Source organism: Daldinia loculata (assembly GCF_022478755.1).
Source record: "Daldinia loculata strain CBS 113971 unplaced genomic scaffold F4817scaffold_21, whole genome shotgun sequence".
Lineage (NCBI taxonomy): Eukaryota > Fungi > Ascomycota > Sordariomycetes > Xylariales > Hypoxylaceae > Daldinia > Daldinia loculata.
The window spans coordinates 272,934-295,949 of NW_026054875.1; the positions used below are offsets into that span (position 1 = coordinate 272,934).

Here is a 23,016-nt window from a genome sequence, read left to right on the forward strand (position 1 = left end):
TTGCTTTAGGTAAATGTGTTTGATATTACTTAGTTACGGACACAATATGTCTTGATTCGAATTTAGTACCATACAAATCAGTCCTTCCAGGCCCATCTACTCCCTATTGCCTTGACGACGTACACTAGTCCAAGCAGTACCGGTACCTCAATAAGCGGCCCGACGGTAGATGCCAGGGCTTGGTCACTGTTAGGACCATAGGTTGCAACGGCCACAGCGATAGCAAGTTCGAAATTATTGCTGGCAGCAGTAAAACTCTGCGTAGCGCCGAGGGAATACCCAAATCCGCACCGATACGTGATCCAGAGCGTCAGAAAGAAGATGACGATGAAATACACGATGAGTGGAACGGCAACTCGCAAGACTGACACGATCTGGTGGACGACTTGTTGACCCTGGTAAGCGAACAGGACCAAGATCGTGTAGAGCAAGCCGACTAGAGACCATGGCGCGACGAATTTTAGAAAGACGCGATCGTACCACTGCGAACCAGCCAAGGCGCGCAGTCCAAAGCGTGACAGCATTGCCGCACCTAGTGGGATACCGAGAAAAGTTCCCACGCTTGTCGCAACGACTTCATACGAGATGTCCAGAGGACCGGATTCGCGACTGATCACACGAATGAAGAAAACAGCCAAGGGAGCGAATAATACCATCTGGAGAATGGAGTTAATTGCCACGAGAATAGCACAGTACTCGCTATCACCACCGGCTAAACCCGTCCATATTAGTACCTTTGAGAGCCAGTTAGCCTTCTATTGTTATTAAAACTATATTCTATAAGGTACTCATACCATTGCGATGCATCTACCTAGACCAACCAGGATTAGACCTGTACGAAGCTCTGGCTTATCTGGCAAACATGCCCATGAAAGTGCTAGCTATAGATCAGGCTATATTAGCTAATGTTATAGAAGAGCATAGAGATTGAACCCATTGCAGCTGTCACGGACTGAATGTTACGAACCATTAGGAACGGAGCGACAATCCAATTCATAAAGATGCTAAATCCAATCTGCTTCCAGACGCCGCGGTGCGAGAATATCTCATGTAACGTCTCGTATCGCACCTTGCATAGTATGGGGTACATCATTACGAGCAATCCGACAGCTGTGAGTGTTATGGGTTAATGAGAATTAATACATCTAGAGTAATATATCGCTTTATAACAAGGTATAACGCACCTATTGGCACCGAGACACCGACGAATTGACCTTTCTGTAAGGCGTCACCTATCTCCGGCACAAAGTTGCCTAGTATGATCCCGATGGCCATCGCGAGGAATATCCAGATAGCGAGGAAGCGGTCCAGCCAACCGAGCGACTTGAACACGGATTGCTTCGGCGAGTTTGCTGCATCGTCGGGTTGATCTTTGATGTGGCGGCCTTTTTCTATGTCATTGTCTGACGGAGGTTGAATATGAACATGTACTTGTTCTGTGTTAGGGAGGTGAGGGTCGTCGCTCTTTGTGCAACTCTCCATGGTCGTCGATAGGAATTTTAATCATGCAATGTTGTTATATACGACTTGCCACTTCTAATGCCTTGAAATTAAATTTAGTATCAAGACTTAATAGTTTAGAAAGGTAGAGTCACTGCAGAGACCTAAACTTATATGCTTTCCAAGAGTCGTGGAAGACTGCATTCATGTAGTGCAGCTTGTGTTAGTGGGGGTTAACCAGCGTCGGTGGAATTGAAGGGTTACTTTTTGGCCAATTAGAAGAGGCCGGTGACAGATCTCACATTTTTTAGGTCCCAATTTTTTCCTCGCTAAGGAAACAAAGTCGCCATATGGATAGGGGGGCAACTGCAATCAACTTGAGGATTTAGCTCATGTCAAATCGTGAATACCGATATATTCATTAGCTTCCATAATATGGAAATTTACCTGCATGAGAATCAACCCAGTTCCACGAGTCACCCCATTTGTATAGATAACGCTGCGACGGGTTGCGATATACTGTTACTCCTTGCTTTCAAGGAGGTCAAATATCCTCTACTCTATATACTTCATACCCCGGTTCCTCATAAGGATGTGCTCTATCCGCATCCAAGTGGACATTTAGCAGAGTTCGATAAATAGCTAGGCGCATCCATCGGCGTTACTCACCTCTTCAACGCCTCGACGGCTTTTCTAACGGTATCCTCGCCGACGCAGAGTGTTTCCACTCTAGCTTCCGGGACCTCCTCGAGCTCGCCGACTTTCCCGATGTGGGGATTTGCGGCGTCTCCGGGCCGGAACTGACCGGTGCCCATGGTTGTCCAACAGCATTCAGTGTAATTGCCCGGTCCCGGATAGCGGCCCGCACCCGTAGAGAATATTGCGGTTTTAACGGACGCTAGGGCTGCCGGGGGTACGCGGAACACAAGTTTGAAGCGCGGGGCTGCTGAACTGATCGTCGCCATCTTGGCCAGTTATCTTCTGTCACAGTCGTCTAGTATATATCCCGCGTGTCGTTTGGGTAACAGATTCTGTACTTTGGTCATACACTGGCTTACTTCACTGGCCACTAGATTATGGATAAGCCGTGTCGGTTTGAGGATCCACGTGTTGATGCCAGATCAAGCCGAGCCATCTCGTCGATGAAAAAGAGGGGTAGGGGTAAGTTATCTCAGTTCAACAGCCAATTAGGTGTGCCATTATATGTGCTTCCTCTTTACTCATCGTTTAGAAGCTAATGCTGTTGATGCTGATCATGCTAATCATGCTACCTAATTAGGCCAAGCATGCTTAATGTATGCAATTTTGCAATACCTAGTAGACGCTGTAGCCTCTTATGCTCGTGGCCTAAACTATCTTGTATTGATACGCCTCGCATTAACTTCAACAACGTCGTGATTGGTGCTTCTCGGTCACGTATTGAGATGACGCTAGGGTACCTTGGGTATCTATGTAGGTAGCTACCGTAGCTTTAACAGCACTAAGTCGCGATAGTAACCCATCACGCATGACAAACACGGTATAAAAATCGGCCAATAGTAGCGTCAAATTGTAGATATCATTCAAAACTTGGTATTCTGTAGCGCGCTGCCGTCGTTATGCCACGTAGGTAGAATACCGAAGTCTGAGACAGCAAAGAGCTTTACAGTTTCAAGCAAGATGTGCTGCTGCATGTGTGGAGGCGGTTTAGACTCGGCGGTATGTTGCTATGACGAAAGGCTTCTATGTAGTAGGTCGTTCTGTTGCCGGCTCCGTCTGGATTGCGGCTGCCAAGGTAACATACCAGGTATGTGCAAGATAGAAGCTACGTACCCAGGTCAGGTAGGTACCTACCTACCTATGTTAGGTAATGTATCACCTACAGGCAGAAGCTAGGACCACAATTTTCCAACTTTGATGACGCACCGGCCATAACCGGATAGTACTTACATGTATGTACTCATTCAACAGATGTAAAGTCATCATAAGTACAAATTGTACCTTGGGTGGGTAAAGTGGGTTGCACAAGCACAAAGCATTGGCTCTCGTCGTCATTTCTCCCACCTCCAGTACAAATCTAGCCACCTCACCAGCTTCTTCAGCTCTTTTTTCGCTAATACGACACAATACGACATCATCCAACTTCAAGACATCTCATACCCGCCAACATCTATCCTCTCTACCTTACAATAGTAGCACGCGACTACGCCTTCATCTGAGAATCAATTTTTGATACTTTTTTCAATACTTTATTTTTCCAACCGTGAATAAAGACTACTACCTTTATTTCTTTTCCTGCCGTTTCCGAGAAAATGGCTCCTCCGCCCTCCGCGAGTCTACCTCTCGGCGAGAGGATTCTAGCTCTGGCCAAAACTTTGCAGTGTAAGTGATTGCGAACCTTTCCCCCAAGCTCCCTAATTCCTATGTAACTTTCGTTAACATTTTCATCAACGATACAGTTGCCTGGTTTAGCGGGTACGTCAAGTCCTATTACATTCCTCGACTCGTTTCGGGGCCTGCTTCCTCGATTCAAGGCTGGCATTGTAATATGTAACGAGGAACTCGATTACTAACGTCTGATATATTTTACAGACACCTTATACTTCTCCTAAGTCTTTTTCGATACTCCATCGGCCTTATCGCATTTAACTATACCTCACGTTGGGCTCGGTTTACCTATCGTACAGCCTTCCTCTCGGCGGCCCTAACATACGGGATCGTTGTATACAAGACATGGCGAGCTCGACAGAAGGTTGGGGCCAAGAGTCCAGGAGTTCTAGGCCTTCTCTCAGATGAGAACGTTCAATATCTCGGTATGCCAGCTTCATTTCCTTGTATCGTGTGCGAGAATGCTAATACTCGCTTTGAAAGCCATGGCAATTGTATGGTTCCTAGCCCCTCAGTACACCTTCGCCCTGTTTCCGTACGGCATTTATTCCGTATTCCACGTCGCAACCTACACACGAAGCAACCTTATTCCCACTATCCAACCCAATAAGCTTCCCGCCGGTGCATCTCCTGGTGCCAAGCCGCAGTCCGCTAGCCCCCTTGCCGAGGCCATCGGGAACTTCGTGAAGCAATATTATGACATGTCCATGTCTGTTGTTTCGTCCTTGGAGATTCTACTTTGGTTCCGATTGTTTCTATCGGCCGTATTCTTCCAACGTGGTTCTTGGATTCTCATTACTATCTACACTGCATTCCTCCGAACTAGATTCGCACAAAGTACACATGTCCAGGACTCCTTCAGAAGGCTCGAATCGAGAGTTGATTCCTTGGTTGGCGCCCAGGGTAATCCTCCAGCTGTGCGCTCTGTTTGGGAAGGTATCAAGAGCGTTGCGCGCCAGTTCCACGATGCTACGGATCTTGGCAAGTATGCGAACGGATCTGCGGTACCCAAAAAGACTTCCTAAGTCTATATGGTACACCTTATCCGAAAGACGGTCAATCGTAATTATACGCCTACGGTGATATGGCGTAGAAACGTACCTGTCTAGTTGTGGAGGAGGTGGGCGAGATTAAGACCGTATACGATACCGCGCAACGAAGTTCGGGAGGCAAGTTGGTTGCGGTTGGTGGTGGGAGGTACAATAACGCAGTCGGCCAAGGTCGTGGAGTTCAGAATGAGAAGTAGACAGGCTCCGCGCCAGGAGTAGTTGTGAGTGCCCTGCTTCTTGAGTTGGTAAACGGGAAAGAAGGGCAGAATTCGACGGCTTATTTTGCCTTACTCAAATTATTGGGCTTTTGTTACACTTGTTTCGCACACCAGTTCCTAACCTGAAGTAGATAACTTCACATCCAGGTTCCTCTTATTGGTAGCTGCCGGAGGTTTATTAATACTCGGCGAGAATTCACCAAGGAGGCCTGGGATGTAATAAACCCCTTAGTTCCAAATTTATAGGCGTTTATCCGCTAACATATCTGTCCGCCATGAGGATTACTGATGTGATTGACGTTCGAAGATGCTATAAATTACAAACCCCATGCCTCTAAGTTAAACACGGGTATCTAGGTAATCTATAAGCTACTGTCAAATATTATACCCTTGATTGATGACATACACAAAGTGAATGTTAGGATAGATAGTATTGAACTATTGACGCCCGTCTTCTACCCTCTTACGAGGGCGCTGCGCGCCCCTTATATAGTAGATATACCCATGCAACTACCCGTGACAGCTATATTGTTAAATGATGAGAACAGGGGGCCATATCTTAATTTATATTCCTATGGGTAGCGAAAAGACATTTTATTCATGCAGTATACACGACAAGAGCCAAGCAGGGTATCAGATTGTTATCATTAACTAGCACAATACTCAAAAAAACAAGGGGCCTCCCATAATAGCACGCAAATTATAACTGGCAATGCCGAGTAGTTTACGACTACATGCCTCTCATTTGCCTGTTAAGAAGACTGGTATATTTGGCGTTTATCTAAGAGAAGTGCAAATAATAATTTCTTTCATGTTATATAGGTTCATCGATGTAAACGTTATCTAAAGGGGTAATGCTGACTCTAAATTATAGTAATTGACGTATTAGGCCTCGAGCATTTACTTATCACAAATTAAATACCTGGAATTATTGTATTTCCAGGCTGTATGCTTCGTCTCTAAGGTAGGCTCAAATATACGATAGGTAGGGTAAGCAAATATATTTTGCCTAGGTACATGTATTGTATTAATCATAATATCGGGCATGTAGGATGTATTTAAACATACCTCTTGCTATTTATTATACTTAAATACCTAACCTAGGTGATTTCTCTTATTTTGCTAATCTTATAAATGTCCGTTGGATTTACCTAGCGTATTCTGGTTATGTTGGTGTAATTGTCAGGTAAGGTAGTCGATTAAACCACTAATAGTAGAGAGCTGTTAGTTGACTATATTACCTTTGTGCTGAAATGTAAACAATGCAGAAAACATCTGCGAACATGGCCGCATCCTTAGTAGAATAAAGGTAAGCATTACAATCGCACAAAGAGAGCGCCGCAAACATCTCCTTTTCTTTACGCTAAAGCTTTCTAATCAAGATTCCGTCTGCGGATAGTGTCTTGATGCTCTTATATACCTAGTTGTTACCTATGGCTTCAACGCTAAAATGTAAATTCGAATGCCTCCCTATGGTTACGTGGAGTTGCGAAAGCGAACATAATTTTACACTTAACTCAAGATTATATTTTAGATAGCGGAACAAGGTATAACCAGAGACAACTGTCAACAATGAGAGAAGTTATTCGAGACTGGCGCCACTCACTACGGGGGCGTCAAGTACGGAGTGTAAAGAAAAGAGCTCCTCTTGAATCTTCGTTGGCGGCAAATCAGCAACCGCTTCCTGAGCCACCAGGACCAAGTCATGGGTCCGAAAGAAATCGGGCCCAAGGGGCGTCCGGTAGGGCTGAAGACCAAGAACAGGGTTCCGTGAAACGGTTACTTGATAGGCTCGGAAATCTGAGTGTTGGGCCAAGTACGTCCCAACAGACGGTCGTGCACAACAGGCCAACCGAGGACCAACCCATGCCTGACGCTCCCGGTCTTGATCAGCCAACGTTAATTCCAGATCTGCCGCCTGTTCCCGTACCACAACATGTTAAGCTGGTATATCCTATTTTGCCGCCGCCGCCTATTCCGGGGCCATCGGATAACCCATTACCACCACCAGTACCACCACCAGTAGCTCAAGGTCAGGAGGTGGCCCCGGTGGAGGACTGGGGTAATGCTATAAAACGTCAGGACGATCCCGGAGTTGAGGCTGCCGCTCGAGTTATCGAGGTCGCCCAGAACGGATTCAACCAATCCAACTCAAGCATACAGTGGTCGGTCGACTTGCCGACGCGTGTACCCGTAGTCAAGGAAGACGAATCGGACTGGGTACACCACAAAGTTCCGGGTTGGGGGACAGACGAAAAAAAGGATGACAATAACGATGGGAAGGAGACGGACGACGACGACGACGACGACGACGATGAAGATGACGAGGATGACGAAGACGACGACGATGACGACGATACGGATTGGGGGCAGGGCCAAACGGAGCGGTGGATGGAGGACTTCGGTCCAAATAAGTTCGCAGATAGAGATTATGTGGATTCAAAAGAGCCAGACGATCCCGAAGTGTGTGAGAAAAACTCCGATGAAGACATAATGACTTTTGGTATAGGGTCAGTTAAGAGACACCCCTTATTTTCCAATCTTCGTGTGGAAGATTTCATTGTCACCTCAGTATGCTAACTATACGGCAGTACGTAGCGATACTGGTTTCCAATCATAACCGAGCCCCCCCCCCCTTTAAGCCATTCTGCAGCTATGGCCAAGAATACACGTCTCAACAAGTATCTTTACCCGCGTTGCGTACAAATATTAACAGGTAATAGAGCTCGAATTTCTCCTCGCAGTATCATCGGCCATGAGAAAAAGACCCGGAGAAGAATATCGTATAGATCCACATCCACGAGAAAGGCGTTGGATATCACGAAAGCTTGAATCTCGCGCTATCAATCGCAATGATGACGACGACCTAGATACATTATATTTCAAACGATACGCTACCAGGAGAATTGTCAGGTTCGTAAATGGGGCCCCCATTTCTATTCGTCTTTTTTTCCTTCCCAACCTTCATACCATCCTCAGAGATCATGATTCTTCATCTCTTTGAATGAGAGAATACCTAATCGCTAACATTGGGATTATCGCAATAGACTGCTGCTACGCAACGGGGTACCGGCCCACGAGGATAATATGGGGATGTACATGGAAGATCTATCAGAAAGCGATTTCACTGATGATGAAACGCCGAATTGGAAGAGTGTTCTGCGAAGATTTACCGTCAACGAAAAGTACGATCCTAACCGAACACATTACCAAAACGGGAGAATTGGCTTTAGATTTGTCGACGAATTTTGCCGTTTTTGTGAATCCAATGACGTTGATATACTTAAAATGAAGACTGATGATGTTGATTCGGCACGCGAGAGGGTAGAAGAATGCCTTTATGATTGGCCCAATAACGTTCATCGCAATCAGGTAACAGCAAATTTCGAATTTAAACTCTCTCAGAGCTGCGAGGATAGAAGAGCGTTAGATAGACTTGCACTCGCCACAGCAGAAGATTCACTACATGTTCCAATAAAGGGCTTAAATTCGAATTACACAGCGTGGTCGGTCGTGGAAGATCTTTCGCTACATGGAGATGGTATGGTACCTAGCCGCTATCTTATACCCATGTTCAACCAAAGCAAAAGGCCCATGCGAGACTATTACGTAGGTAACATCTAGATCACCTGGATTTCCTTTTTGAAGTTCTCGAGACTACTGGGGAGCTATCTCCTCTAAGATATGCTCAACTCCCGGAGCACATATTTAAGAGAACAACCAACTAACACGTGTCTTTGTAGTGGTTTGGTGCGGAGGTAGTTAGCCCTCCGTTGTCCATTCATGATAAAAAGGCGCATGAAGCCATTCGAAAGGCTTGCAGTGCACTTCGTGGAAGCCTGCGTTGTCACAAGCCTATGGAGGCCTCATCGGGACTCCATGTGCACCTGGGCCATAAGCATGGGTGGAACTTATTACAGATTAAGAGATTTGTCACGCTCTGGGCGCTAATGGAGCCGGTTCTTATACATCTTCATAGGAAGGACCGGGGCTCGCCGACGACGAGATGGTGTCGCAATTTAGATGAGGGCACATGCCTCGGACAAGCTCTCTTCCATCCCGATCCACAGGTTCGTTATAGGCAGAGTGGTTGTTTACCACGTTCTAGCCCAACTGAGAGAGCTCGTAATAGAGCAGCCATGGACGATCACTTTGATATTTCGACCACCGATAGACGCATGAGGGAATTCGTTCAAAACGTGTGGCATTATACGTCAATTACCGACTTGACCAATGCTTTGGCCGGCGGTGAAGATGATGAGATGGACTATATCAGGCCGGCCATCCGAGTACGCATAAAGGGTGATAAGAAGTCCGATGATCCTGATGAGAACAACCCCGCGACGATAGAAGTTAGAACGATGCACGGAACGCTCGACGCTGACCAGTAAGTGACGCCCCCCCCCAAGTCTATATTGGAAACAGTACTGTATTAGAAAAGGATATAAGCTGACCTGGGTGATTAGCATACTCGAATGGCTTGTCGTCTTGGAAAAAATTCTAGCGCTTTCGCGCTACGCTACGAATGAAGTATATAAGGGCACAGTACTGCTCGCCACGCGTATGTTAAATCGCACCGATTCTCAAGTACATAGCTTACTACTCGGGCTTCAACTTCCTCCAAGAACAATACATTACTTCATGAGCGACCTTAATAGAGTTGGGAATGCTGCCCATGGTGAGGACTGGTGGGTATATCCAGATCTGGATGTAGTTGATTGGCTTGATCCGTTCATGGCTCCTGGGCACAGAGCAACGCATGGGGAAAAGTATGACTTTGTAAATTCTTAGGATATTATCTTGGAATATATCGCGGGTGGAATGTAGGTTGTAAGTTGGGCTCGAATAGGTATTGAAGGTGACGGATAAGAAATTATTATGTATTATGTACCTAATCTTACTATGAACCTTAAACCTTGAACGTCATAGTGGACTTGTCTATATACAGCTAAGATAAGGTTCACTTTCCCTTTCAAGCCACACTTTCGGCCACAATTGCCACAACTACCAAAGAAGCAAGTTGGACCCCGTCAGTGATCTAACCTAGTGATTTATGTAATTTAACCTTGTGATCTGACGTTCTCGTCTCCATTGTTGCCAATTCCATGTTTGATGACGTACAGACTACCTCCTATGTAGAAGCTACCGACTTATAGCCTCGAGCTGTCATTGAATTGAAAAAGAAAAAAAACAAGGTTGCTCTCCACCCTACATTATGTATAGTACAAGGTACCTTCATAAATAAATACCATGTAGGATAACCTGACCATCTACCTCGATATTTTGATGTAGAGACGAGCGGTTAGCCCACGATGCCAGTACGCCGATCAAGTCATCCCGATAAAGAGACTCGAACAAATGGCTTCTTTGCTGCGCCAGATCGTCGCAGGACCTCGCGCCAGACATCCTGAAGCAGGGTTAGATCTCTGTTATGTCACAGATAATATAATCGCAACGTGCGTTCAGACTCGCCCCTCTTTTCTATTACTTTTCTATTGCTTCTCTTATTACTTCGCTACTGTAACCGACGAAGTGCTGACGAGATCCTATCGTCAGGTCCGGTCCCTCTCAGACATACCCCCAACGTGCCTATCGCAATCCGCTAGACCGCCTTGTCGAATTTCTCGATTCTAAGCATGAGAAGAACTGGGCAATATGGGAGTTTCGCGCCGAAGGTACCGGCTATCCGGACGAGCTCGTTTACAACCGGATTCGACACTATCCCTGGCCGGATCACCATCCACCCCCGTTCAGGCTGGTACCGATGATCATTGCGAGCATGAGGAACTGGCTGAACGGAAACGACCTCGACGCTGATAATGTGGAGACTCCCGGCGAAAAGAAGCATCTAGTTGGAAAGGTCTTGGATACATGGAAAGATAAGAAAGCTGGCCGGGTGGTTGTTGTGCATTGTAAAGCCGGCAAGGGTCGCAGCGGCACGATGGCTTGTAGCTATCTCATTGCTGAATGCGGCTGGACTCCGGAGCAGGCACTTGCGAGATTCACAGAGCGAAGAATGCGACCTAAGTTTGGCGCAGGCGTGACTATCCCGAGCCAGCTACGATGGATAGGATACGTCGATCGCTGGACTAAGGGAGGGAAGAAATATGTCGACCGAGAGTTGGAAATTGTCGAGATACATGTTTGGGGGCTACGCTCTGGTGTCAAGCTTTCTGTTGAAGGTTACGTGGACGGAGGCAAAAAGATCAAGATCTTCCACACGTTTTCCAAAAAAGAGCGAGTCATAGTTGAAGGTAATGCACCAGGCGACACCGGAGTTTTGGATATGATATATGATATGGCCGGCTATGGGATTAACTCTAGAACGGGTCAGGAAACCCTCGACGAAGCAAAGCGAACCGATGAAGTAAATGATAATGAGTCTGCAGTGACGCCCCCTAAGCAGACCTCACAGTCGCCAGCATCAAAACTAAAAAGGAAGCCGGTCCCGAAACTTATTTCCAGTCCCCCTCAGAGTTCATCTACTGAATCCGTACATTCTGCCCGTAGTATGCCCGAAACCAGCCCCCAATCCAAACCCACGATCCCCACCAGTTCATCTTCGTCAACTTCTAAGAACGATGCTGACATCGAACCTGGAGGCATGGCCGTCATTTTTAAGCCTCACAAGCCGATTAGATTACCTAATAGCGATGTGAACATATGTATCGAACGACGCAATCGTACGCCCGCCGCAATGGGATTCACCATGGTCACTGCCGTAGCACATGTGTGGTTCAATACCTTTTTCGAGGGTAACGGGCCTGAACAGGACGGCAATCCAGATTTGGACGGAGTCTTTGACATCGACTGGGATAAACTGGACGGAATAAAAGGGTCAAGCCAAAAAGGCACACGTGCTGCTGATAGAATCGCGGTGGTGTGGAGATCTGTCGTGTCAGAAGGTGAAGTGAAGGAAACAGTCATGCCTATGCCCAGCATCAACGCACCTGTTCCGCAGATGCCAGCCGCCGACTGGAAAGGCGGTAACAACGAGGATCCGTACAATGAAAGAAATCTAGGTTTACGAGTACAGAGTCCCGATAGCGCAGATGTCAGTCAAGCTAGCAGCATCAAGGACGAAGCTGCCGGGGATGTTAAAAGTAATAATGAAGAAACTCAAGACGGTATCGTAGCTACAAAATCTAATATGAAAGGAGAAGATGATGGAAACCTGGAGGGCACATCTGAGTATGCTATGGAAATGGCTGGGGGGAAGCAGAGCAGTGACGAGCAACTTGCCGCATACATGGACAAGCTGCCTAAACCTGAAGGCGGTGGGAAATAACACGGAAAGTTATGATAGATCGTCGTCGCTTGTTAATATGGATATGAATTGACCGCAGCATCGTGACAAGACTCATAATAACGATAGCGCGTAAGCGTGACGGTTTAGTTTACGTAGTCCCCAGCGTGCAGGCTTCCATGCTTAAGAGGATCTAAAACGGCCTACCTAGTTTGTTTAATATACATACCTACCTCTTAGGTAGATATACAGCTTTACCTAGCTCAAGCCGTATTCCTTTCCAAGCCGGCCGAGATTACAATCTCCCTGCCTGGAAGCCCGAGTTCGTCCGAGATCTGCTATATGGCTGTTGAACGATTGATTATCACGGCGATAGATATACTTCTGTTAGGCGAACCAATTAATCTGTTTGCAGCAATACCTTCTTTGGCACCTTTGCGTGTCCGAGGGCAACTCTCTGACGATCTCGCGTCTCCAACGTCAATCCGGCGGAACGTGGGTTGCGTTTGACGACATTGGTAAGATCATCATCATTCAAGGTAGATTTGCAATCGGGATATCGTACGAGAAAATAGGGGCGGGAATTGATATAGGAACTGATAGATGTTGGATATATACCTTATTAATGATGTCCAGGTGGGAGTTGGGAGAAGATCGGTGTGCGTCCGGAGGATTTGCATTGGTGGACTGTGTCGAGGGCCGTTGAGTTGTAGCTCGTTTCTTGCTAGAGCCTCCTCTCGTTTTTATTCTAACCGGTAGGGTTCTATTTACCATGCTGCTACTCGGGACTAACCTGGCAGCGAATAGTGTTTGGATGAAAGCGTTGGCTAGGTAAGGTTCGAAATATCCTTCTTCAGAAAAATACACGCCTAGCCTATATTTTGTTGGTACCGGCTGTTGTCAAGATGATAAGTTACTGTAGCTACTTTCTGTGAGCGAAGTCCAAGTATTTACGTCAACCAAATACATAATATCCGTTTGTAGGCTACTCGAAGCTTCGCCGGAATACGTGATATTCGATGAGAAAAACGGCTTGCAGGGCTCTATAACGTATATATGGAGGAATATAAGCAGGGACGTCGTGTTGAAGTAATATTAGAAGAGCAAGAATAGAATACTACGGAATCTACTAGACCATGCTAACCGGCTGAGCGGAAGTCTTCACATCCCTTTCTATTAGTTATCTCTTGTTAACTTGCTGGTTTTGGTCAACAAACAAGAGGGACGAGATTGTCCATAGCAGTCGAGCATGGAAAAAGGAGCTCCAGAACCCTTCTGAATAGACGGATATATTATGTTCTTCTCGGTCGTGTGTAGTCCGACACCCCGAAGTGTGATTGATGGAGGGATTATGTTATATTCGACGCCGATTCTCAGCGTTACACCACCCTGCGAGCAGAGTCTTCTATTAGCTAACCTTCTCATTACCTCAGGCGGTCTTCGAGGCGGCTAATATTCACGTCGCACAGGAACCGGGACCGACTGCGTCGATGGGGATCTCTGTTTTGGTAGAGGATCTTTTGTAGATTGCAAACCTGGGGTATGAAGCCAAGACGTTGCAGCTAAGAATAAAAAAATAAAAAAAAAGGCTTTTAGAGTACGCATAGAAATATGTGATGGCGTATGAAGTGGCATTGATGGTGAATAAGCAATATTGACTACCTACATGTTCTAATTACAGCATCGCGAGTAGATAAAAGAATCACTGCCAAGGGCCTCGCTCTAACGAATTTAAACTCTTTTAATATGAGATTCCTTACTGAGACTCTGATAGTGACAGCTCTCTTATAAAACTAGCAACCAGAATGTTCTTATAATATAAGCTGTGCTTCTTGATTGGACATGCTGATAAATAGGCTTTAAGGTTGCAGATCTAGAATCGAAAGGGATGCAAGTTACGACTTTTTGCTTCTCGGTAAGAATTTGTTGGGAGAGACTTCTCTATAGTACGGGGTATTGCCCTACCACATTGTGATGCATCCGATGTGATGGCTCTTTTTTCATAATCCTATTCTTCTTCTTCGGGCTATCTTATGTAGAATCTTTGAGGTATACATTTCCGAGTCTCCGAAGATCACCGTTATTCTCTCCTGATAGTTAATGGATATTCTGCTAGGTTTCCTTTCGGATGAAAGATTAATTTTGCGTTAAGGGAAAATTCTCCTAACCCTGATGTAAGAGATGATCTTCAGAGATTCGGAATTCCGTATACAGTAACTTCGCTATAACCAGAGCTCCGGGAATCGTCTCCAATCTTTTTTTTTTTTTGTTGTTGTTTAGCGAGAATTACAAGTCTTTTCCAAGAAGATAACGGAGGTTGTTTTATGCAGTGTGTATGCCGCCTACTGATAAAGGCGAAGATCAGCCTTAATTGACTTCTTCCGTGCCTGGGTGCCTGGCAGATGGGTAACGCCAAGAAGGACAAAGATTTCTCTCGGCTGGTAGCGAATCTTGCATCCTTTACCGTCTACCGTCCCTGTTATTATCGGGGCACTGAATCGCGACTGACAGCACGCTATGATCGGCACTTGGATTCCCCTGTTGATGCGGTTATGCAGCCCAGTGCCGTTTGCCTTCGTAGCCTCCATTGTCTTTGAAACGAAACGCTTTACGGAATTGGGAAACTCGGTCCACGCGTTTCGTAGAGAATGGGGGTCATATATCAACAGTCATGTCTATTCTTGCTATCTATTTCTATATAAGTTCCTTGTAACGCAATAATGCACCGATGACAAGTTGAATTATAATCCACCATACGCGGGAGAACATCTCCTATTGGACCGTATCACATTGGAACTCATATCCATTGACTCGTACGAAAGAGACGTAAATAAATTATTACATGAAAGCCCGCACAATACACCCCTTGGTTTCTTATTTCTTATCTCCTTTATAGAGCATCGCAGGCCGGAAGCATAGGTCCTAGTATCTTGCCAAGGAGCTAGACAAGCTTCCCTAAGCTTTTACAATTTTCCCGTTCTTCTAATGTAACCTCTGGGCCCGTCACCGGCTTTTTTTAATAAACAGGAACACCGGCTACATTGGTTGGGCTTTACATAGGGCCAACGAGTTAATGCTGTATCACCCCACTTGCAGAGGACCCCTTCGATATTGATTGCCAGTTTAGTTCTCTCATGCACGTTGAGTTTATGTAGTAGACCGTGGTTGGTTGTGGACTTGTAACTTGCCTCTTATTTCCTCGATGGGAATTCAACCGTACGCGTTCTCGAATAATGACCACTCCATTATAAAACACAACGAGAACTGTAGTTTAACTCAGCGATGACCGAGTGTTTCACTCCGAAGGGGAATACACGCGTAACTATTTAGATAATTGATTTATAAGTGAGTAGGGTACCTATTGCTAGCTACATCGACTCAAATATTGTTACGCAAAGTGATATCAACTGCTGGGAAATAGTCGTTCGAATCATTACCAAGCAATGAAGTTCAAGGAAAAGGCAACGTGTAGACCAGGATGGCGAATACATATTGTACTTGGCCAAGCATATCACGTCGCCGCAATCGCTTGATTGGTAACCGAGTGGGTAATATGCAACGCTATCTACTTCTTCCGGCCTGGGTCACAGCTGCATGATTCGCGCCGCGTCTATAGCTGCAGTAGGATATTTCTCAAGGAAGATGATAGGATAAAGCTTGCGAGGGTAGTTGATACTCACCGACCACCCATGTCACCACCATCTGAACGTTTAGGCATGCGGCTGCTCCAGTAGCGCCGGCTGCCGATCTTTGAACGCAGAATATTACTGGTTTAACCTTTTGCCCCTGGCCTTGCCTTGTCTTGGGGTGGCCCTGTCGAGATAGGCATTAACCCCGGTGGGATTGGTCGACGGGGTGGGTTCGTCTGGGTTGGCCTCTTTGATAATGAATTCATATATGTAAATGTTGCCATGATGGAGATATGAAGATTTACCTAGGAACATCAGTCAGTAGTTACGAATACTACAACTCATATGCCGATCCTTTGTTGTGCGGTACGGCCGTGAGCCGGCCACGACCATAAAAGGAGGTCCGCCTGCCCCCCCCTGAGTTGATGAGAGATCTCGCAGCAGTTCCTTTAGCGATTTCGTCAATCGCATCCGTAGCTCTCAACTCTCTGTCACTTAACTGTCGGTACAGACCCTCAAAACATCAAACATGGCTCGTTTCTTCGCTGCTCTACTGGCCGCCGCCGCCATGCTCCAGGTCGGCTCTGCTGCCCCGTTCCCGTACACCAACGGGACTTCCCTTGCTCCTCGTTCCTCGTTTGCATCGGGCGCAGTTAACAGCACGGTCTCGCATGAGGTCCTCAAGCGCCGACTCAGGGAGTACCCCATTGCCCTCGTCCGACCTTAGATGCATATCTCTCCAAGCACCGTCCCGACCGCGAACCGACGGCGTGCTACATCGGGGAGCCCGGTGGGCGACTTCAAGCCACCGGCCCTATCACTAAATCGGATCCGCCATTACATCGGTGGAACCGGCGTTCGCTGTCTTCCAATGAGATTTCGGTTCTCCCTGTTCCGATCAATCTTATAAAACCGAAAACGACTAGTATTTATGTTTATTCATGTCAATAGACGATTTTACGACCACTGGGAACATATTTCCGGTTTCCAATTATCGGAAAACCGGAGGGAAAAGAAAGGGGGCTTGCTTCGATGTATATTTAATAGCCGGCCTCTAAATCTTGTCAATGAGGGAATGGGGGAGTTGGCTGCGAGTGGAGTTGAGCGGAAAGATACCATCGCTAGGTTTACTGTCCTTCATGTCCGAATTCCACAGCCAATTCAATTCGTTATATAGTATAATATAGACCTCCCTCGCTCTACTTTTATTATTGAATATGAGTTGTCTCATTGGTGGATAAGGTGTGATCATATTTACCCCTGAGCTCAGAACTGACCTCTATAATGTTGACCTACTACATGCTTCTCACGGGATCGCGAGTCTATTGTTTCATTTAGATTTAGTCACTACCTGTTCAAAAAGTTAGTTAAGTTCTCTAACATGTTACAACTACCTAAATAAGACTATTTTTCACACGGTTGTTCTAGTGCGAAGAATCTTCCGTAGCCGAGCCGCATAAGCTGCCGGTAGAATGCAGGAACGGAGCAAAATTACCGCCAACCCCACGCTTAACACATGTCTTTAGCGTACCAATAAAACTACAATCATGGATCAAGCAGTCTTAGCTTACGGACTATAGAACACTTAACGTATTAGCCCAGGTTAAGCTAAGGACAGTCCTAATCATTCAAATCGATACTTTCAACGGTCCGAAGCTACTAGTGATGGTGCTACATAAAGCAAGAAACGAAAGAGAGAACCACTAGATATATAAGTATATGAAATGAAAAGAGAATCTGTCCAAGTACGTTACTCATTGGTAACTAGCCCGTATTTAAGAATTGCAACCTGTACACTGCCTCGCGTCATTTGCTCTAAACTACCTAGGTACCTGCTATAGGAACCTACGGCTATACATACTAACAGTATCCTTTGTTCTAGATGTCTCATCGAAAATCCTAATACTTATAACTTAGTAAATGTTAAAGTAAGAGGACCTTATTCCGGACCTCTGTGGGTTTAATGTGATAGATTTACTAACCTACACATTAGGTCCGTGCTCCATGGGCGTTTGGGCTACTAACAACACGATGAGTTTATATAACAACCATAAATCTTATAGCTTTTTTCAACTTTAATAAATTCGGTGTACAGCACATATATAGACCTCGGTACTATATATCTAAGAGTTACTATATGTGATAATTTTGCTGGCGATTCCCTCATATAAAAGAAGCAACCGGTATACATGTAAATGACCTTATAAGTATCCACTTACTTAGTTGGGCATTTCCCTCTCATCTCATTCGCTCTTCTATCAACTACCCTAGTCCTTGTCTTTAATACGGCCTTTCCCTTGAGTTGGTGTAGTAGTAGATAGGAAGCCACCCGCCTACACAAATGCTCACACAAAGACAAACTACTGTAAAGTATTATAAGGCATCATAAGACTTTTTTTCTCCCCTTGAAACGTGAACTTACCTCCATGTCAATGTTTGAATACAACCTAGGAAAACGGGTAGTTATCAAATCGATCTTACTATGTACGACGACATACTTTTACCCAATCACTAAATTCTCCGTAGTATTAGCGCCTCAAGGATGCGTGCAGCAAATAAACCAAGAATTCATAACCAATGCATCTTGGTATCGTTCAGGTACATATGATGATAGAGCCAATGGCCGTGACACAACGACACTCGTGCTTCAATCGCTCTATTCACATGTATCTCTTCATATCACTCATTTGGTGACAAACAGATGAATCGCATCAATCTCAGCTCCATCCAGTTCCTGTATCCGAAAGCAAACCGTCAACGCCGACGTGGTTATCGTAACGTCCATCCTATCATACCCAGTTCCACACTGTAGTCATTATTCCTGGCCGACCATCCTAAACCTAACCCAATTGTTCCTCGCTTAGTCGACGATAAGGCCTTCAAGAGCTTGCATGGCTCTCGTTCCTTCTTTCTCGAAGGCTGTAACCATGGTCTCACACTCGTGTTTTAACTTCCGCTCGGCTTCTTCAGCATTATGGTAAACCCACTCCTCGACAGTCATTCGCTTCTCAGGGCTAGTGAGATCAGCACCACTTTTCAAGAACTTCGCTGATCCAGAGGTATTCTCTTTATCTATATCCTCGAAAACCATATCAACATCGACAGCAGTCCAGGGAGTATTGCTCTGTAACCCAGCCAGAACATTTCGTTTGGATGGTGAGGTGCGTACAGGCGTAGAAGTCATGGGAGCTAGGACAATTCGGGCGCTACTTGCAGTATTTGAGGGCTTCGAAGATGGGGGCTCGTTTTCAGCATCAGAGGCTTGAGGCGACTGTGAGGGCGACAAAGCCGCCTGATTTGCCGCCGGGGCTGGAGACGTTAAGGCAATAGGTGTTGAAGGAGGCTGGAGCTCATCCGACTCCATTGGAGGCGGAGGTAAAGGTTTACTGACTAAAGGAGAAGACGTTGCTGCGGGGGAGAGAGTCTTCGTCTTTGTCGAAGGTATTTTTTCAGCGGAATCGCCAACGTCAACAGGTTCGGATGTGGATGGAGCCCCGACCTCAGCATCGGCAAGTTCATCAGGATTCGGGTCTGGAGTTACTATCGACGCCTTTTTACTAGGCCGACCACGTTTCCTAGGAGCCGCATTCGACGCAAGGCTAGTTCGGACCATAGTTGAGTTGCTAGCAATACTCACATCATGACCTTCGGCCAATTCATCTACAGTTGCTGTCTCGACATCTGGCGCAGCGGACTCGGCCTCTTTAGCTTTCTTTGTTGTTTGCTTCGAAGCCTTCTTAGAACCTACTTTACGGCCCTTCTTTGGAATTGGAGGTGCTTCGACTTGCTCAATTTCCATCTCGGCTTCTAGCGCTTTCAGCTCATCTTCAACTACTGCCTCGTCAATGTGAGGGGGCTGAGGGTCGAACATAGCATGATCATTCGATGCTTCGCCTTGACTTGCAAGGTCTTTTTTCTGAACGGCAGCCTTCTTGCTCTTATGTTTAGGTGGGGCTTTCTTTCGGTCTGAATCTGAATCGGCTGCAATATTTTCGTCGTCTGACAACGGTCGGTCAAGATCGGCCTGTAGTTGTCTATCAAGTTCTTCATCATCCATCATATGAGCAGCATCTTCTTGGAGGGAAATATTTGATATAGTGGATGCTGTAGAGGCCTTTCTAGTCTTGCGAGTGATAGTCGATCTGGCCTTCTTTCCTTTCGCTTTTGACTTAGGAGCTGGATCTATGTCGGACATTTCCTGGTCTGGTTCTTGTTCAATAACGGATGTCTCAGCCACACTCGCCTTTCGTGTGCGCGTAGCTCTCTTCTTAGCTGCTGGGACGTCCGCCGTTGTCAGCTCCGAGTCTTCAAGGGGGTCACTAGCTCGCTTGCGTCCACGAGTAGCTTTCGGTGGCGGCGTTGGGGGTGCCAGCTCCTCTTGTGGTTCAGGGGAATCTTCAAGCACCTCAACTACCTCTTCCTTCTTCGCTCGTGTCCTCTTGCCCTTAGGGGCCATTGTCTTTTTCGCCCTGCCCCGCTTTGTGCCACCTTGGGTCATGACGGACGTACTAGTCATAACACTATCATCATGATCGATATGAGACTCAAGGAGCGATGTTGTGTCAGACGCAACAGTCGTAGCGATAGACTGAGAGGATAGTCTGGACGACTGGGAGGCTCTAACACCCTTGCCTCTACCTTTCTTCTTTGTTGGACCCTTCTTATATTGGTTCAATAATGCGAAAAACTGGCAATCCGGAGACCGCCTATAATGCTCATCCCTATTATGACACGTTAATTAATGCGAGAGCAGTAAAAAAACACGCTGCTTACAATGGGTTATCTTTGGGCTCCCAACCGTCAAGCGCGAGAGAACAATAGGTGCAAGTTGCCATATCGTCTGAGTCTGCAGTCGGCGTGTATTTCCAACCGGCTTCCACAAGCTGCATCGATTTAGCAAAATCGGACTGGAGATGATGGGGGACATATGCTGACCTGTTTGGTTTTGCATTTCCATCCTCTCTTCCCTTCATGAGGCCAGAGCCCCCCGAACGTAGCTTTCCGCGCTTCAGCCATTGGTACATCGCTAGGATCATCGAAGCCATAATCTCCTAGGCCCGCCTCGATGGCGGCCACAATAGCCCAGCCGCAACGTGGTGACAATCGTAGGTGCTCCTCTAATGGGCTATCATTCTCTTCCCATCCCTTGAACGCCTTTACGCAAAGGAAACAAACAGTGTTGTCGGGTGCTTCGGGGGAAGGGTCGAAGTAGAATCCGGCTTGAGCAAACTTTGGGCATCAATGATTAGTATTTATATAGGCCAACAAAGTCTCTGTACGCGTAGAGACTTACTTGGACTGGGTCAAGTTGTTTGTGCGGCCAGGTAAGTGCCTTTGAAGCTTTTCCTTTAGTTCCAGAAGGTCGGTGCGCAGATTGAAATGACGCCAATCTACCATCGTAGGTAAAGTAACGATCGGTAGTCTCGTCGGTATCCATGTCTTAAGAAGCTGTCATGCGAAAATAGTTGGCAAAGGAGGTTGATCGGATGGAAGCGGTATTTGAGCACAGCGGACTTTACAAGTCTACTGGCGCGTCGCAAAAAAGATATTCGAGATTAAAGCGGAAGGAGTGTGTATCATATGCACAGAAATAGCATCATATAACTGCGAAGAGTAACACGAGTAAAGACTGCAAAGGAGAAAGCAATTGCTTGAAATTTGGTTGTGAAGTCGGCTGCAATGTGATGTTAAACGCCAAACGGGGTTCAATTGGCTACTTGACCGCGTTTCTGTTTACTTTCCGTTCCGGTCCCACCTAGGTACATTAGCCCCACCGTTACTTCAGCCACAAAAATACGTGCATTAGGTAAAGTGCCCATCTAACTCTGTAGTCTGTACTGTACGTACCTTAAGTACCTTAAGCTTCCTACATCTAGGTACATAGGTAGAATATTGCCAATGAGAGTTAAGCTGACAAGGAACTATTATGTATTGTCGATAACACTACCAAATCGGCATGTAGAGTAAGATTCGTCACTAAATTGTACACATATGAGAGCAGGCAAATTCAAAGACGAATAAGTCGAAATGTAAAGGTTTGGTGATGCCTGGGCCGATGCAATGAAATGAGATGCTTGGAACAAGTTTAACCACATGTATGTTCTTTGAATAGATAGCATTGCGTCTACCAGGGCTTACACTAGCTGTAAGTACATAGCTTTAAGCACCCTATTGTGTGCGACTAGGTATATGCTCACAATGATGAGCAATAAAATACAATACAGATGTATATATTCTTCAAGCGGAAAGACTTGCGGATGGGCCGATTTAAGGTCAATTATTGTCTTAACTACATACCTAATCTTAATAATTAGGTACCTAGTACATTTTCTAATAATACTCTACAAATAGGTGGACTTAGTTAGTAGTTTATTGACCGATTGATGTAGTAGCTAACCCATCACACTCATACTCAGTAAGCCGTGAGGTGAGATTGCTAGGACTAATTGGCTCCTTCGTACCCCATAGCAAGATGTGGCGTCTGTTTCCCTGTCATCAAATAGCTGCAGGTACAAGCATTCAAAACCTGGGGATGTTCTCATAAGAGTGAGTGAGGCTTCTCCAAACTACCCACCAGCAGGAGCTGGGAACGAGTATCGCCGCTTACGCCAGCGTTGGTTCTATAATGAGCTAGTTTAACATGTTCCCACTCCCGACTTCTATCATTTTCTAGGCTAGGGAGCCTTGGTTGCCTCAAATGTATCGCCATGGGGCTTAGTGATGACATACGGGATTAACTCTCTAAGGATTACTATGGAATAGTGGCTTACACGGATAATTTGTTTATTCTCATAATAACAAATTATACAAATGAACACTTCATCGATCTGATCTTCTTATCACAATACTATATTTAAATAACTTCGAAAGGAAAGACGGCTTCGAGTTGTACGGTACCTACATAACTCAGCCTGGGAGATAGGGGGTAGATATGTGGCATTGATTGAAGCTCACATAATATTAGTGTAAATCATTGCACAAAGGTTCCCAATGTGTCAATAAGGTTATTAATAGGCTGCTATTAAAGCGAGCCTCAAAGATGACATAATTGCTGACTTCATCATGAT

The 23,016-nt window shown here is 45.9% G+C and overlaps 7 protein-coding genes across 7 annotated transcripts; 4 read left to right on the forward strand and 3 right to left on the reverse strand.

Annotated features, from left to right (window-relative positions):
* Positions 1-4: 4 nt before the first annotated feature.
* Positions 5-2,041, reverse strand: F4817DRAFT_336148 (arsenical-resistance protein ACR3). The gene is made up of 5 exons (XM_049303105.1): positions 1,888-2,041; positions 1,185-1,816; positions 968-1,110; positions 795-881; positions 5-734 (listed from the first exon to the last, which is right to left on the reverse strand). Exons 2-5 carry the CDS (start codon positions 1,480-1,482, stop codon positions 78-80), a joined length of 1,185 nt encoding a protein of 394 aa, XP_049159594.1. The 5' UTR covers positions 1,483-1,816; positions 1,888-2,041; the 3' UTR covers positions 5-77.
* On the reverse strand, positions 1,820-2,917 carry F4817DRAFT_336150 (GTP cyclohydrolase 1 type 2/Nif3). Its single transcript, XM_049303106.1, has 2 exons — positions 2,110-2,917; positions 1,820-2,039 (listed from the first exon to the last, which is right to left on the reverse strand). Exons 1-2 carry the CDS (start codon positions 2,403-2,405, stop codon positions 1,985-1,987), a joined length of 351 nt encoding a protein of 116 aa, XP_049159595.1. The 5' UTR covers positions 2,406-2,917; the 3' UTR covers positions 1,820-1,984.
* A 465-nt stretch (positions 2,918-3,382) lies between these two features.
* F4817DRAFT_336151 (uncharacterized protein) lies at positions 3,383-5,535 on the forward strand. The gene is made up of 4 exons (XM_049303107.1): positions 3,383-3,801; positions 3,879-3,894; positions 4,012-4,232; positions 4,291-5,535. Exons 1-4 carry the CDS (start codon positions 3,732-3,734, stop codon positions 4,830-4,832), a joined length of 849 nt encoding a protein of 282 aa, XP_049159596.1. The 5' UTR covers positions 3,383-3,731; the 3' UTR covers positions 4,833-5,535.
* Positions 5,536-7,298: 1,763 nt separating this feature from the next.
* F4817DRAFT_336163 (uncharacterized protein) lies at positions 7,299-9,951 on the forward strand. The gene is made up of 5 exons (XM_049303108.1): positions 7,299-7,579; positions 7,794-7,987; positions 8,122-8,683; positions 8,818-9,461; positions 9,541-9,951. Exons 1-5 carry the CDS (start codon positions 7,466-7,468, stop codon positions 9,863-9,865), a joined length of 1,839 nt encoding a protein of 612 aa, XP_049159597.1. The 5' UTR covers positions 7,299-7,465; the 3' UTR covers positions 9,866-9,951.
* Positions 9,952-10,139: 188 nt separating this feature from the next.
* F4817DRAFT_336179 (phosphatases II) lies at positions 10,140-12,430 on the forward strand. Its single transcript, XM_049303109.1, has 2 exons — positions 10,140-10,530; positions 10,631-12,430. Exons 1-2 carry the CDS (start codon positions 10,433-10,435, stop codon positions 12,360-12,362), a joined length of 1,830 nt encoding a protein of 609 aa, XP_049159598.1. The 5' UTR covers positions 10,140-10,432; the 3' UTR covers positions 12,363-12,430.
* A 4,048-nt stretch (positions 12,431-16,478) lies between these two features.
* Positions 16,479-17,656, forward strand: F4817DRAFT_315405 (uncharacterized protein; the record flags this gene model as incomplete). Its single annotated transcript, XM_049300534.1, has 2 exons — positions 16,479-16,648; positions 17,530-17,656. The coding sequence occupies 2 exons, from the start codon at positions 16,479-16,481 to the stop codon at positions 17,654-17,656; spliced, it is 297 nt and encodes a 98-aa protein (XP_049159599.1).
* Positions 17,657-18,425: 769 nt separating this feature from the next.
* Positions 18,426-21,642, reverse strand: F4817DRAFT_336185 (uncharacterized protein). Its single transcript, XM_049303110.1, has 4 exons — positions 21,243-21,642; positions 20,885-21,178; positions 20,723-20,832; positions 18,426-20,670 (listed from the first exon to the last, which is right to left on the reverse strand). Exons 1-4 carry the CDS (start codon positions 21,384-21,386, stop codon positions 18,810-18,812), a joined length of 2,409 nt encoding a protein of 802 aa, XP_049159600.1. The 5' UTR covers positions 21,387-21,642; the 3' UTR covers positions 18,426-18,809.
* Positions 21,643-23,016: the final 1,374 nt, after the last annotated feature.